This window comes from Mustela nigripes, chromosome 17 (assembly GCF_022355385.1).
Source record: "Mustela nigripes isolate SB6536 chromosome 17, MUSNIG.SB6536, whole genome shotgun sequence".
Classification (NCBI taxonomy): Eukaryota; Metazoa; Chordata; class Mammalia; order Carnivora; family Mustelidae; genus Mustela; species Mustela nigripes.
In genome coordinates this window covers 27,287,081-27,303,261 of record NC_081573.1, presented here as the reverse complement: position 1 = coordinate 27,303,261, position 16,181 = coordinate 27,287,081, and the positions used below count along the sequence as shown (strand labels likewise).

Below are 16,181 nucleotides of genomic sequence, written 5' to 3'. Positions count from 1 at the left end.
CAGGTCATGATCCCAGCGTCCTGGGATCGAGTCCCACATCGGGCTCCTTGCTCTGCAGGGAGCCTGCTTCTCCCTGTGACTCTGCCTTCCACTCTGTCTGCCTGTGCTCGCTCTCACTCGCTCTCGCTCTGACAAATAAATAAAAAAAATAAAAAAATAAAAAGTCATGAATCTAGGGGTGCTTGGGTGGCTCAATGGGTTAAAGCCCCTGCCTTCGGCTCAGGTCATGATCTCAGGGTCTTGGGATCAAGCCCCACATTGGGCTTTCTGCTCAACAGGGAGCCTGCATCCTCCTCTCTCTCTCTCTCTGCCTGCCTCTCTGCCTACTGGTGATCTCTGTCAAATAAATAAATAAATAAATAATCTTTTAAAAATTAAAAAATTAAAAAAACGATGAATCTAGCTAAATGCAGAAGGAAAACATTATTATATAATGCAAAATTACTTTATTCTGATCCTTTTTTTATAGTTTATTAGAGAACAAAAATTAAAAATAACTAAATCTACAAGACTAAAGATATAAAAATAGAAGTGAAGTTTTTCTTTTAAAAGCTGTTAACTAACTTTTGTGAATTTCCCTAATTGTGAGGAAAAGCTGTCCTCTGAGATTAAAGGCCACCTGCCAATTTCCTAGTTCAACTGTTTTTAAAATCCACATTTACTCATAAATCACCCTTCTGCCAAAGATTCCATTTTAAGAAACTGATTTTTTAATTTTCCCCAGAAGTATTTATTTCACTGTTTTTTTCTATTCTCTTTAAAGTATCCATTAGAGCCATGAGAAACATCAGGAAGGGGAATACATTCAATCCATGCCAGGAGAAATGCACAATTAAATAAAAGGACAGCTTGATGCCTGGTCATTATAATGGGTAGAAAAGAAATGCTTTTCATCAATTATTTCTCCACTCCCCAGAGTTCAGTTGGGCCACCCACCCTCCAGTCTGTCTCTCCAAATGGACAAGGGCTCCCCACTATGGCTAACCACACAGAGAGAACATGAGGGAGTCGAGGCAGCTGAAGCTGCTAGGCTCTGCTTTCCCTTTCCCACAGAAAGGAAGCAGGCCTTACATGAAATTCCAGTCCCTTATTTTCCTCTCTCAAAAAAAGCACAGGTTATCAGTTTTCTGCTGGGAGTATGAGATAGTGGTACCAGACATTTACATAAGTCTAGATTCCAATTAACTTTGGCTCAGAGGCTTGGTAGTTGTGGGTTACTGTTTCTCAGCAAAGGGGAGATAAAAGCTTCAAGAATTAATAAAGTGTTCTAAGAATGGTAATATACTAGAAACCACACCTGCTCACATAATTACCTTTCTCCCTTTCAGAGTGAAGAGCAGGAAAATTGTATGAGTAAGTAAAGTATTAATCACAGATTTCAAGAGATTCAGAACAAATACAACTGAGTTACACATTTATATATAAAATGAGAAAAAAAAATCACTCCTATAGAGTAAACATGCTATGTTGGAATAAATCAGGCCACACATACTTAATAAATCATCACTTTTTCTTCACTTACCTACTGAAATAGCCAGGTCAACATTGGTGGGAAACCTACTTAAAAACTTTAATACAATCTCCAAACACCCTTCTTTGTTGAATATAGATACTGCTCTACTACTGCATTCACTAAATGGAAGGGGGGAAAAAAAAAGTTTTACTATTCACATTTTAACATTAAGAAATCAACCACAGAAATTCATGAAAAGATAAATTAGGCTTTATTAAAAAAAAAAAAACCCAAGAATTGAAGTCAAACACCCACCATTTTTACAGATGAAGAAACTAATGCCCATTTTATTTACTGTACATAAACAAAACTGACTATCTGTATTTTTACTTCTATCACAGTAGGACACTGTAGCCAATCTCTTTACCTGCACGCCAGTTTCCTTATCCGAGGCTGGAGCCGGGAGAGATCTTAGAAATAATTTACTTCTATTCCTCATCTTATACATAAGGACCCCTAGGCCCCAAAAGGTGAAGTGATCTATCCAAAGATTGCACACTTTGGGGCACCTGGGTGGCTCAATTGGTTAGAGCCTCTGCCTTCGGCTCAGGTCATGATCCCAGCGTCCTGGGATAGAGCCCAGCATTGGGCTCTCTGCTCAGCAGGGAGCCTGCTTCCCTTCCTCTCTCTCTCTGCCTGCCTCTCTGCCTACTTGTCATCTCTGTCAAATAAATAAATAAAATCTTTTTAAAATAAATAAATAACAAAGATCGCACATTTTGTTAGGGGTGGTTCCTTGGGTCCAGCCTACTATTCCTTCCACTACATAATATAAGTTAAAGTAAGGATAAAGGCCTCTATACTTATACAAAAGGCACTAATTTCAAAGAAAACAAAACTAATTTTATTTATTTCATCTAGACTGCTATTTTAATTTCAACAAGCAGAATCTGCAGTCAACAAAAGAGAAATTACATGATACATTCGAACGTATGCTACCTTTTAATAAAAAAGGTCAGAATTAATGTTAAGAATGTTCTTAATAAACATACACACTAAATACAGGGTAAACAGAGCTGATTCCAACAATCTGATCCCTGTTTCCAGAGAAGAGTACTCCTCCACGCTTATCACACATAGGTGATAAATGAGAGCGGACCAGAGTATTAAACAGATTTGACTCAATTATGGAACTCAATCCTGTTATCTAAAGATAAACTGTTTTCTGCCCTGCCTGCCTGCCTGTCTACCTATCCAGTTACCACAACACCACTATGAGCCTGCCCACAAGAGTCAGGTATAGTAAAGTCAGGTATAGTCAGCAAGATAAGGCATACATGTGTTAAAGTAATTGCAGATGTGTATATGTGTATGCAACTTAAATATATACAACTTAAAACACGAAGTATAAAACAGAAAAGGGAAGAGATAGGGCAACTGGAAATGATATAGATAGGGCTCATAGGCATTCAGTAAAGAGAGTACGGAGAGTACTTTTCAGGTCCTTTTCAAAGAAAGGAAGGAGGGCTAATGCTCCCACGAAGCATTGACAGTAGCGATTCACACCAAGGAGAACAGAGACTGCAGTTTAACAGAAAATGCCTGAGCCGTGTTTGCAAAGGAGGCCGTGTTTGCATAGATTCTTACCATATATTCCATAGCACATTCATGGCCTCATTGGCTATGTTCTCAATAGAATTTCTGTTCTGATCTTTTTTTTCTTGTGGAGACATCTCATTTGAATCCAGGCCAGCGCTACACTGTAACCAAATATCATGATTAGTACTCTGGTTCAAAAGAATAATTAAACAAAAAGGCTAATGATAGTGAAGAATCGCAAAAACTAAACATCAGAAATTATAGTGCTTAACGAGCTCATCAAATTCTCATAAGCAGTACCCTTCCCACAATCCTGCTCCCTTCTGGCAAGAAATACAGGCAAGGAAAGATCACAAGTCATTGTACAAACTGGATACAAAGCATTTAACATTTTATTTATTTATTTTTTTTAATATTTTATTTATTTATTTGACAGAGAGAGATCACAGGTAGGTAGAGAGGCTGGCAGAGAGAGAGAGAGAGGGGGAAGCAGGCTCCCCGCCGAGCAGAGAGCCCGATGTGGGACTCGATCCCAGGACCCTGAGATCATGACCTGAGCCGAAGGCAGCGGCTTAACCCACTGAGCCACCCAGGCGCCCCAGCACTTAACATTTTAAAATGTAAAATCAATACAAAGTATTTCATCTCATGCAATAAAGAGAGTAAATCAGGCACAGAAAGGTAACACACAATAAGCCTGCTGCCCATACAGTGCCTTCTATGTGCAAGGCACCACTCTAAGCACTGTCCATTAAGTCACTGAATCCTGACCACACACCAGTGAAGCCGATCAGTTACTACAAAGAGGAAACTGAGCTACCAGGAGACTGCTGAAGCTTTAGTTAGTACAAGACAGAGCTGGGATTCAGACCCAGGTATGCTGGCTGCACAGCTGGTGCCTGTTACCACTGTGGTCCTGCCCCCTCTAGCATAATACAGGGCTTGCTCTAAAGCAGGGCTTCTCGATCCCAGCACCACTGACACTTTGGATTGGCTGATTCTTTGTTGTGGGGACTGACATGTGCATTGCAGGATGTGTAGCAGCACTATGGTCTTCCACCCACTGCACACCAGTAGCAACACCTACCCTCAAATCAAAAACGTCTCCAGACCCTGCCCAATGTGCCCTGTGGGGCAAATCACCACCAGTTCAGAACCAACGCTCTAAACAGAGTAAAACTGATGCCACTCAACAAAACTGGATATTCTTTATAAAGACCCAAGTAAAAATTATCCATCAAGGGGCCCCAGGGTGGCTCAGTTGGTTGGACATCTGCCTTAGACTCAGGTCAGACCTGGGATTGAGTCCCACATTGGGTTCACTGCTCAGCGGAAAGCCTGCTTCTCCCTCTTCCTCTGCCACTCCCCATCCTTGTGCTCTCCACTCTCTATCAAATAAACAAATAAAATCTTAAAAAAAAAAATCATTCACCAATACAGAAGAGTGGACCAGAAGAACCTTAGAGAGGGGGCCTCTTCTATATATTTTTTTTAAGATTTTATTTATTTATTTGACAGAGAGAAAGAGAGATCACAAGTAGGCAGAGAGTCAGGCGGAGGGGGAGGAGGAGGCAGGTTCCCTGCTGAGCAGAGAGCCCAATGTGAGGCTCGATCCCAGGACCCTGAGACCATGACCTGACCCGAAGGCAGAGGCCTAACCACTGAGCCACTCAGGCGCTCCTATTTATTTTACTTTATTTTTTTAATGTAGTAGCCCACACCGGGTGCAGAGCCCAGCGTGGAGCCCAATGTGGGGCTTGAACTTATGACTCTGAGATCAAGATTCAGTCACTTAACTGAATCCCCCAGGTACCCTGAGAAAGAGCTGCTTAATACCTAAACTTAACACCTGAACTATCATGCAATAAAGTTCGCATGATACTAAATTGGAAAATGTAATCTTTGTAGCAAATCATGCCTCAGCTTTCTCAGCTGTAAAACAGGAAAACCACCTTCCAAAATGGCCTGCTGCAAGGATTAAATAATACATAAAACACCACCTGACACAAAAATAAACATTCCCTAAAGACTAATTATTTTTATTTATAAAACTTAAGGTCTAGAGAAACAGCCTATAGTTTTAGGAAGGTCTTTTCCAAACAGCATATAAATAAAGAGAGTAGGGACAACTTAATACAGATTGGTATCAATGATGAGAAATCAATGTTTCTAGGAAAAGAAACAAAATTCCCATAGAATGTTTTGAGAGAAAACAAAGTAACTAATACCAAAGTGCTAAAAACAAAACAAACAAACAACAACAACAACAAAAAAAACCATCAACACTAAGAGTGTATACAAAAAGCTACAGTTAAAAGCTATCATGTAGAGGGGCGCCTGGGTGGCTCAGTGGGCTAAGCCGCTGCCTTCGGCTCAGGTCATGATCTCAGGGTCCTGGGATCGAGTCCTGCATCGGGCTCTCTGCTCAGCAGGGAGTCTGCTTCCTCCTCTCTCTCTGCCTGCCTCTCTGCCTACTTGTGATCTCTCTCTGTCAAATAAATAAATAAAATCTTAAAAAAAAAAAAAAAAAAAAAAAAAAAAGCTATCATGTAGATATTTTAACCAGCACATACCTCTTTCAGCAGTGCAACCAGAGGAGTCATGATATCCTTAGTCACCATGTCATCACAAACTTCAAAACCTCCACAAGCACTTAGGTTTCTACACACAAAGTTTAAAATGTTTTACTTTCTCTGAGCACATGTCACAAAACCCTTTTAAGCTCTCAAATTTAATCTCTACCCACATTTAACTTTCCCAGATGAAGGTGCTCATGATTTCTGCAAGATGCTGCAGAACCAATCCCCCAGATTCCCATCTGTTCTGATCCTTGTTCCACGTAACAACTTAAGGCACTGAGGACATGGATCAGATGTCCCCACAAACTTCCAGGTGCTCCCAGGACGTGCAAGCCTCAGAGAAAGGGTAGGGCTTCCCACACGCAGTTTCCTCCAGCATGTGGCTAAACCCCATCCCTCCCTTAGGGTTTTCTTCTGTGAGCCCCCAGTTACATCCTTTCATAGCACCCTCTGTAATTACCACTGGTTGTAATTATACACTTGTGTGATTAATTTGCTTAATGCCCATCTCCCTCAGTACTGCAAGATCCATTAAGGACAGAAATTATGTCTGTCTTATTCACTAACGTGTCCACAGCCTACCTAACCCATTGCCTGATGCTAGGAGGCACACAAAACACACTTGCTAAGTCAGTGAATGAAACATAATGTAACAGAGTGGCAAGAACTGCAAATAGTAACTTCTACTCTTGCCCCCTCTACAGTCCATTCTCTGTACAGCCACCAGAGTAGCCTTTTTAAAAGGTAAAATTAGATCAGGCCACTCCAGCTCACAAATAGGCCCTTTAGCCCTACTCCACAGTCTCTATCCATCACTCCAACCTCATCTCCTATGATACCCACCCCCCCATTCTGTTCAACCACACTCCAACCTCATCTCCTATGATACCCACCCCCCCCATTCTGTTCAACCACACTAACCTTTAAAAAAAAAAAAAAGATTTTATTTATTCATTTGTCAGAGAAAGAGCATGCAGGGGACAGATCAAGCAGGGGGAGCAGCAGGCAGAGAGAGAAGCAGCCTCCCTGCTGAGCAAGGAGCCCGATGCAGGACTCGATCTCAGGATGCTGGGATCATGACCTGAGCTGAAGGCAGATGCTCAGCCAATTGAGACACCCAGGCATCCCAACCTTTTTGTTCTTTAACCATGCCAAGTCCTTTGCTGCCTCAATGCTTTGCTGTTCCCTCTGCGGGGAATGCTCTTTCCCTGGATTTTCATGCCTGGCTCTGATGTATCAGGTAAGTGTCATCTACAGATCTGAATTTAAAGTAACTTCCCGCCTCCAGCTCATCATCCTCCTGGTACTCTCCAAAGTACTTCTCACTATCTACTATTACCCGTTTTACCAGTTTCCTAGTCTCCTGTCTCCTCATCAGCATGGGTTCTCTGGGGGCAGGGACCTGGGCAGGGGCGGGGACCTGGGCGCTCTTGCTCAACGCTGTCTGCTCAAACCCCCTACACCTAGAACACCTGCCACACGCCCTGGAAGAGCTCACGGAACCTCGAGACTTTGGAGGGTTCTTGGAGAGTGAGGTAACTATGTTAGGCCTTGCGGGCAGGCTCCCTGACAGATGGCTGCTGCTGCTCAAGCAGCCAGCCGGACAGATGGAATGTGTGTGGCCCGGGCGGGGTGGGCTCCCCTGAAGTCTGCAGCCTGAGTTCACAAGCCCCGCTCTGCAAATGGGAGACCCTGGGCAGTCGTGGGTGTCCCGAGCTGCCGCAGGCAAGTGCACGGTGCTAAGCGCCGGTCCGTGGCACACACGCGCGCTGGCTGGCCCGCCGCGGCCCCCTCTCCCGGCTCACCTCAGCGCGCCGGCCGCGGTCTCCCTCACCGCCAGGCTGGGGTCGAGCAGCAGCGGCCCGAGGCGGCGCACGGCATCCCGACGTGCCAGGCCCGGCAGCGCCGGCCGCTGCTGCACCAGCCGGGCCAGCCCCGCGCAGGCGCACTCGCGCACCTCCGCGCTCGGGTGCTGAAGCTGCGGGAAGGGAACAAGTGTCAGAGGCGGCGCAGAGCGCAGGCGCGGTGACCACGGCAGGGGTGAGCGGAGCGGACCCGGGGCTCCGCGTGAGCCCCGCCCCCTCGCGGCCTCCGCGAGCCCCCGCCTCACCTTTTCTAGCAGCTCCGCCGCCGGCCCGTCGTCCTCCACTCCCTCGGTCCCGTTCGCCGCCGCTACCGCTTCGGCCTGACAGTCGCCCGTAGGGGAGAACTGAGGTCGTTTGAAGCGCTTCGTCCGGCTCTTGCCCATGGCGGTGTGCGCTGCGGGGGAAAGACCGAGAGAGGAAGGCAAGAGCAGGACGCTGGATGCTGCTGAGCTGGTGGCAAGGTCCTGTGACCGATGGGGTCTTGGGGCCAGTGCTCAGCCGGGCCCGCTGACGGCCCGAGCCCACATGGGGAAGCAGTGCGCAGGCGCGCCGCGTGTCGGCGGGGAGGAGGTGCTGGCGCGGGGACTGCGCAGGCGCAATGGAGGATGGGCGGAGCCAGACCTGGACGAGGGGTGGACTCCTGCTTCCGCCGGGAAGGAAGCGGCTGGGCAGAAAACGGGACTCCCGCCAGCTGCTTTGAGCGCGTGTCTCACCAGCCAGTGACGTTTATTGTCACTGAACCTTCCCAAACCTTTATTTCCATAGTAATCAAAGGCGACTAAAGATACCTAACTTGCGAGGTTATTGTGAAGCTTACCTAAAATTGTGGAAGGCGCTTAACACCAAATCTGACGTATTTAATTTATAGGTGCTAAAAATTATTAACCACGAGTGTGAGTGTGTGTGTGTGTGTGTGTGTGTGTGTGTGTCTCCCCAGGACCTAGCACAACTGCTGTCATAGAAGCCCAGTTAATGTTTTAGAATGAATGCACATATATTTATTTTTATTTTATTTTTTAAGATTTTATTTATTTGAGAGAGAATGAATGAGAGAGAGCATGAGAGAGGAGGTCAGAGGGAGAAGCGGACTCCCCAAAAGCTAGGAGCCCCATGCGAGACTCGATCCTGGAAGTCCGGGATCATGACCTGAGCCGAAGGCAGACGCTCATCCAACTGAGCCACCCAGGCGCCCTGCACACCTATTTTTAAAAAAGATTTATTTATCGAAGGGTGGGGGGAAGAGCAAAGGGAGAGAGAGTCTTAAGCAGACTCTGCTGTAACCACCGGGGGCTGGATCTCACTACTGGAGATCAGGACCCAGCGCCAACCAGGAGTCATGGCCAACCGAAAGAGCCACCCAGGTTCCCAAATGTATATCAGCATTTGATAAGATGGACTCCCTTAAGTTAATCGTCCTTACTCGGTTTCCTCATTTGTAAAAATGGGAAAGCCAATAATAAATACCTAACGGAGTCGGTATAAGGATTAAATGTGTTAAGTGTGTTTAAGGTGCTAAGAACATTCACTGGCACGCAGTAAGTATTACATACATGTTTTTGGTTTAAACGTTTAACAGCATAATGATTCTTTTTTTTTTTAAAGATTTTATTTATTTATTTGACAAAGAGAGATCACAAGTAGACAGAGAGGCAGGCAGAGAGAGAGAGAGGCAAGCAGGCTTCCCGCTGAGCAGAGAGCCCGATGCGGGACTAGATCCCAGGACGCTGAGATCATGACCTGAGCCGAAGGCAGCGGCTTAACCCACTGAGCCACCCAGGCGCCCCCAGCATAATGATTCTTGAACAAATTATTGAGCTCCAGGTACATTCCAGTGCTGGGCAATGGAATAAAGCAATAACCAAAGCAGATTTGGTCCCTGTCCTTTGTCCTTGTCCTTAGGGGGTTTACAGTTTAGAGAGAGTTGTGTTAAATGCATAATTATATAATAGTTGAATAGTTCTAGTATAGCGCTGAGAAGGAACGACACAAGAGAATCTTCTGTAGCCTTTACAATTAAACATGTATATATTAAGCACCCCCAAAATGCGTAGCTTCCAGGTCAATATTGTATGGGAGAAAAGTTCTACCCCGTGGCAACCCTCCCCTCAAGGAGTGGACTGTCCAGTATGGGAAATAACATTAGTTACTAAAGCATATTTTGGAAAATAGTCACAGAGGTGTAGCTAAGCTTATACAAATTTTCTAGCTTATCAAAGACCACTATAAGTACAAGGACAACGTGGAGCATCAAATGTATATTGGTAGGTTTTAATTCCTACATCTGTCTATTTGGTCAGTTTTGTCCTGCCACCTCCCCAGTCCGAGCTACTGTCTTCTTTTGCCATGACCAGAGGGCCTTCTTGTCTCTCTTCTCCTACCTTGACTACCCATAAGAGTAGCTACAGTGATTTTTTTTCTTCCATCCTTCTTATATTCACTCCCTTGATTTCAGTGGGAGGGGGGGTGGTGCCTGGGTAGCTCAGTGGGTTAAAGCCTCTGCCTTCAGCTCAGGTCATGATCCCAGGGTCCTGGGATCAAGCCCCATGTTGGGCTCTCTGCTCTGCGGGAAGCCCGCTGCCCTTCCTCTCCCTCTGCCTACCTCTCTGCCTACTTGTGATCTGTCTGTCAAATAAATAAGTAAAGTCTTTAAAAAAACAAACAACAACAACAACAAAAACCTTTCAGTGGTTTCCCTTTCCCTGAGAATGAAGATCAGAATCTTACCAGGTAGAGGTAGGAAGCAAGCAGCAAGGCCAGATTCCACCTTCACCTCACGTTACCTCCTACACAATGGCCCTTAGCCACCCTCTGCAGGGCCGAGATCTCCTCTGCCGAAAGACCTTAAAAAGGCCCAGTCCCCATCCTGGTCCTGGTGAATGCCATAAGTCACTTCTTCATAGGTAGCTCCTGTGATTTCAAAGTCTGAGACAGATCTCTCTTGAGACTGCATTTGTCTTGTTCAAAGAACAAGGTCAAAAGAACAGCTTTTGACACCAACAAAGACCCTGGGATCATGACCTGAGCCGAAGGCAGAGGCTTTAACCCACTGAGCCACCCAGGTGCCCTATGATATATATACTTTCATAGATATTTCCTCTATGTATTTTTCCAAAAAATGGGATTATATTATATATGTTGCTCTATGACCTGCCTCTTCACTTCATAGTACCTGGTGAACACCTTCCTTACTACAAGAATAAACAAAGGATTATGTGCAACAAGTTAAAAAATTGACTCATATGAACATAGTAACTATGTGCCATTTCCTTAATGAGGGAACCAGGAGGATGGGAAAGCTGGTTTAAAAGAGAAACAGAAATGTATAGTCAGTGAGGAAACAGTTGCTTAGCTAAGATTAGACATCAAATTAGCAATGTTCTCCAAGGCAATGGAATTGTATCCTTTGAGGTTATATTTTCTACTCAACAGAAATAATTTGTATCTTAAGTGGACAAAATTATTTACAATTTATTAATCTATAATTCAGTTTTTAACGTCAAAGGGGGTAGGCCCATATGTAAGCAGTCACTCAACAAAAGTACATTTCTTGGGCCCTAAAGCTCATAGGAGGTATAAACAGATCGGAGACTGCGTACCAGGAAAAGTTAGATGATTCATGACAGGGTGTACTGGGGAAATTTGCTGAGCCATACAGTTCCCCCAGGGCTGGGTAACGGAAAGTCCAAGGAAAATTCTGAGATGCCTAGGGAGGCTCCTGGGAAATGATGATGTGTTGGCTCTGTTGACATGGGGTATGTTATATAAAGATCTGAACCTGATTCTACGTGGTTCAGTCATGTACCTACCCAAGACTGTCAAAGATTTTTAAGAAATAGAGATCAGAGTGTTTTTTTTCCTTCCTTCCTTCCTTCCTTCCTTCCTTTTTTTTTTTTTTTAAGATTCTATTTATTTGTCAGAGAGAGAGAGAACGTGCGGAAGAGAGCGTGAGCAGTGGGGAGGGGCAGGGGGAGAAAGGGAAGTGGGCTCCGCTGAGCAAGGTCCCAAGACCCTAAGATCATGACCTGAGACAAAGGCATGGCTGAGCCACCCAGGCACCCTGATCAGAGTGTTTTTTCAGAAAGATTACTTTATATTTATATGAAGGAAGAGAAACAGGAATCTGTGAGAACAGCTAGCTCCTATTTAAAATGTATGTGACCAATAATTGAGTATAAGCACTTTTTAAAAAAGATTTTATTTATTTATCAGAGAGAGAGACAGCGAGAGAGGGATCACAAGTGGGGGAGTGAGAGAGGGAGAAGCAGGCTTCCCACTTCCCAGGGAATCCGATGTGGGGCTCGGTCCCAAGACCCTGGGATCATGACCTGAGCAGAAGGCAGACGCTTAACGACTGAACCACACAGGTGCCCCTATAAACATTTTTATTGTATCAAGGAAAGAGGCTCTATGCAGTCTAATTCAAAAAATTCCCTTTCAACAGAGAGAATTTGTAGGAAAAAGGGATGGTTGGATAATCATTGCTTGACTAGATTTTTAAAAAGTGACTGGTTACAGATTATTAGACCAGTTAAAGGTCACCAGGTTCCTCCTAAAACTGCTGTCTTTCTAGTTCCCAGAAGGGATCTTAAGTTCATTAAATAAAGTTTATCATTCGTTTTAACACAAATGCTCATTTCTCCCAGGAAAGAGTAACTAATGAAAACAGATTACAGGGTTGTCCCTGGCTAAGGTTTTGGACCATTTTTTTTCTTGCTCATCCCCACAGTCAGAGAAACAGCAGAATTTTCTTTTCTTTTTTTTTTTTTTTAAACCTCCTCCTGTTCGGTCTGGATGGCATGCCCAACTCTTTCCTGACTATGTGATCTCTATTCATTCAAAAAATTACGTGTCTTGGGGCGCCTGGGTGGCTCAGTGGGTTAAGTCGCTGCCTTCAGCTCAGGTCATGATCTCAGGGTCCTGGGATCGAGTCCTGCATCGGGCTCGCTGCTCGGCAGGGAGCCTGCTTCCTCCTCTCTCTCTCTCTCTGCCTGCCTCTCTGCCTACTTGTGATCTCTCTCTGTCAAATAAATAAATAAAATCTTTAAAAAAAAAAAAATTACGTGTCTATTCTGTGCCAGAGAGGCCTTGTTGGGCCAGTGCTGGGAGTACATGATGTGTGTAAATAGGCAGTCTCGTCCTCACCGGGTTTAGTGCGCAGTTGGAGACACTGTGTGGGGGTGTGTCTGAGTGTTATACACAAGGAATTTAAGGGGCACCTGGGTGATGCGCGTAGTCAGCTGAGCATCTGACTCTTAGTTTCGGCTCAGGTCGGGTTCTCAGGGTGGTGAGATTGAGCCCCACGGTGGGCTCTGTGCTCAGCACAGAGTCTACTTAAGACTCCCTCTCCCCGGGGTGCCTGGGTGGCTCAATCGTTTAAGCATCTGCCTTCAGGTCAGATCGTGGTCTCAGGTTCCTAGGATGGAGCCCCGCATAGGGCTCCCTGCTCAGTGGGGAGCCTGCTTCTCCTTCTGCCTCTGCCGCTACCCCTGCTCATACTGTCTCTCTCAAATAAATAAATAAAAACTTAAAAAAAAAAAAGATTCTATCTACCTCTCCCTCTGCCCCTGCCCCATGCTCTCTCTCTCTCTCTCAAATAAATACATCTTAAAAAAGATAAAATCGTAATTAATTTTGAGCTGTTCTTTGAACACCAACACAGGTGCTACTTAGATATGTATAATTTCTTTCTTTCTTTTTTTTTTTTTAAAGATTTTATTTATTTATTTGACAGAGATCACAAGTAGGCAGAGAGGCAGGCAGAGAGATGAGGAAGCAGGCTCCCCGCCAAGCAGAGAGTCCGATGTGGGACTCGATCTCAGCATCCTGAGATCATGACCTGAGCCGAAGGCAGAGGCTTAACCCACTGAGCCACCCAGGCGTCCCTCTTTCTTTTTTTTTTTTAAAGCTTTTTTTTTTTTAAGATTTTATTTATTTATTTGACAGACAGAGATCACAAGTAGGCAGAGAGCAGGCAGAGAGAGAGGTGGAAGCAGGCTCCCCGCTGAGCAGAGAGCCTGACATGGGGCTCAATCCCAGGACCCTAGGATCATGACCTGAGCTGAACGCAGAGGCTTTAACTCACTGAGCCACTCGGGTGCCCCTTTTTAAAGCATTTTTTAAAAGATTTTATTTATTGATTTTACAGAAAGAGATCCCAAGTAGGCAGAGAGGCAGGTCGGGGTGATTTCTATTTGAAGAAATCAACCTAGTACAAAATAAATTATTGAAATTCTATACCAGCAACTGGTGCAATTTTGTCACTTTTGCTATTGGTTAAATGGGTGAAATGACAATTCTATGTCTAAACTTTCTGTTTTTTTTATTTTTTTCTAAATTTAATTTTTATATTTTCAGTGATCCAAGATTCATTGTTTATAGACCACACCCAGTGCTCCATGCAATACGTGCCCTCCCTCCTTAGTATGCACCACCAGGCTCACCTAACCCCCCATCTCCCTGAAGTTTTGTTTTTTTTTTTGAAAGATTTTATTTATTTATTTGACAGATAGAGATCACAAGTAGGCAGAGAAGCAGGCAGAGAGAGAGGAGGAAGCAGGCTCCCTGCTGAGCAGAGAGCCCGATGAGGGGCTCCTTCCCAGGACCCTGGTATCATGACCCGAGTTGAAGGCAAAGGCTTTAACCCACTGAGCCATCCAGGCGCCCCACCTCCTTGAACTTTTAATTAATGAATTTATTTTTATTTTTTTCATATTTTATTCATTTATTTGAGAGAGATGTGGGGAGGTCCAGAGGGAGAGGGAGAAACAGGCTCCCCACTGAGCAGTGAGCCCAACACAGGGCCTGATCCCAGGACCTAAGGATCTTAACCCGAGCCAAAGGCAGATGCCCAACTGACTGAGCCACCCAGGTACCCCTTACTTTTTTATATATGTTTTTAAAGATTTATTTATTTGAGAGAGAGAGAGAGCGCGCGCACATGAACTCAAATGTGGGGAGGGGCAGAGGGTGATAAAGAATCTCAAGCTGACTCTGGGAGCCTGATGGGGGGGCTTGATCCTTATGGCACTGAGATCATGACCAGAGCCCAAATCAGAAGTCAGAAGCTTGAACCACCCATATGCCCCACGTCTGAACTTTTTAGAGAAAGACTGTGTTTTTCTTTTGCATACTTGCAACCATGATTAGAGTTGACCTAGCTTTGCATGTTATATCACATTTGACACAGATTCCTTAGTCAATTTGTAAACTTTTTATACTACTTGAGATGCATAAAACAGCTGTCAGTCTTTTTTTTTTTTTTTAATTCCTTACCTCCATTTTTACCTGAAAATTGGACAAATCCCGATTTTGATCTGGCATGGAAGGTAATGCAAAAGTGAAAATGTGTGATTGCTAAAGAAGGAGGAGGAGGAAGAGGAGGAGGAGGAGAAGAGGAGGAAGAAGAAGAAGGAAAACATGTGTGATTGATCATAGTTATTTTTTTTAATGCTCATAGTTATTTTTTTTTAAACCAAAGTGAGATTAGGTTAAAATAAATAAAGGAGCCCTCACTTTCCAACCAGCTTCAGAAAGAGCACACAAATAGTCATTGCCGGGAAATGGGCACTCACTTTGAGGGTTGCACCACGGAGATGACTAGTGGGGCTGCTGAGTCAGTTTCCGGGGAACCGGTGTCTGTGGCGCATGCCCATTGTCTTCCAGCTGCATCTGATGGTAACAATCCTGATACAGAGATGGCTTGGGCCATGAAAGCAAAGCAGGCTCCTGAAGACAGCTACAAGCTGATTTCATCAGTTGACCCGCACTTCCTGAAACTCACCAAAGCAGATGACCAAATCTTTTCTGAGTTTCAGGGAAATTTAAGAAATCCAGTCTTGATGTGTTGGGCTCAGAAGAGCTTAAATCAGAATCAGCTAAAGAGAAGTGGGGGTCATTCTGCTTGAAGTTTGATAGGATCGTGGAAGACTTGAGTTACAGTATTTCGCTACAACAGGATTGGTCTCGGGGCTACCCTGAGGAAAACACCATCTTTGCCCCCCTGGGTACAATTTTTTGCCATTGAAGTTGCCCAGAACTGGGAAGCTATCGCAAAGCCATTTACACCAGTGTTCATGATAAAGAAGAGAAAGAAGGCAACGGTGGCCAAGAGAAAGGGATGAGACAGTGGATGAGAAGGAAAGGAGACACAGAGAAAAAAATAAAAAACAACAAAGGAAAAGAAAAAGAGAAAGAAGCCAACCAGGAAAGGAACAAGAGTAGTGAAACAGCTGTGTAAGGTAGACAAGGAATAGCACTCTAGAAGCCTTGGTTTGGCTAAGTCTACAGATACTATGTTGTTACTTGCACAGATCCCTGTGGCTAGGTGTATGTCCTGTGCAATGGAAGACCTGAAGAAGGAACATCTTTTCTAGCCTCATCATCAAGAGGTTGTTCTTGTGTACAAACTGGCTTAAAGACTATTAGTGGGGTTGCTTGTTCTCTTGGTTCTCACCACTGGTCAAGTGGTTCCTAAAAAAAAGTAAAAAAATCAAAGGAGTTCTGAAATACTGTAGTAATCATTGGATGACCCATAGCTAGCCTTGACATGCCCAAGTAAAACCAGATGGGAATGTACCAGCTCTTCACTGAAGAGCCCACAACTACTTTGACCGAGGGGGTTTGCTGAGACCTGAGCGAGATTAAGAAACTACCAATATCGGGCTCTCTGCTCAGCAGGGAGCTTGC

The 16,181-nt window shown here is 44.6% G+C and overlaps 1 protein-coding gene and 1 pseudogene across 2 annotated transcripts in view; one reads left to right on the top strand and one right to left on the bottom strand.

The window, feature by feature from the left end:
• HEATR3 (HEAT repeat containing 3) overlaps window positions 1-8,216 on the bottom strand; it is a 40,191-nt gene extending 31,975 nt beyond the window's left edge. The window contains exons 1-5 of one of the 2 annotated variants that reach the window (XM_059381545.1): window positions 7,742-8,216; window positions 7,437-7,609; window positions 5,626-5,713; window positions 3,101-3,213; window positions 1,523-1,632 (exon numbers count right to left, since the gene is read on the bottom strand). In XM_059381545.1, the coding sequence (XP_059237528.1) occupies window positions 1,523-1,632; window positions 3,101-3,213; window positions 5,626-5,713; window positions 7,437-7,609; window positions 7,742-7,879 (622 nt within the window). In that variant the 5' untranslated portion in view covers window positions 7,880-8,216. The remainder of the gene's footprint in view (window positions 1-1,522; window positions 1,633-3,100; window positions 3,214-5,625; window positions 5,714-7,436; window positions 7,610-7,741) is intronic. The other variant, XM_059381544.1, reaches the window with a different exon arrangement.
• Window positions 8,217-15,055: 6,839 nt separating this feature from the next.
• On the top strand, window positions 15,056-15,742 carry LOC132004741 (protein PBDC1-like; annotated as a pseudogene).
• The last annotated feature ends 439 nt before the right edge of the window (window positions 15,743-16,181 follow it).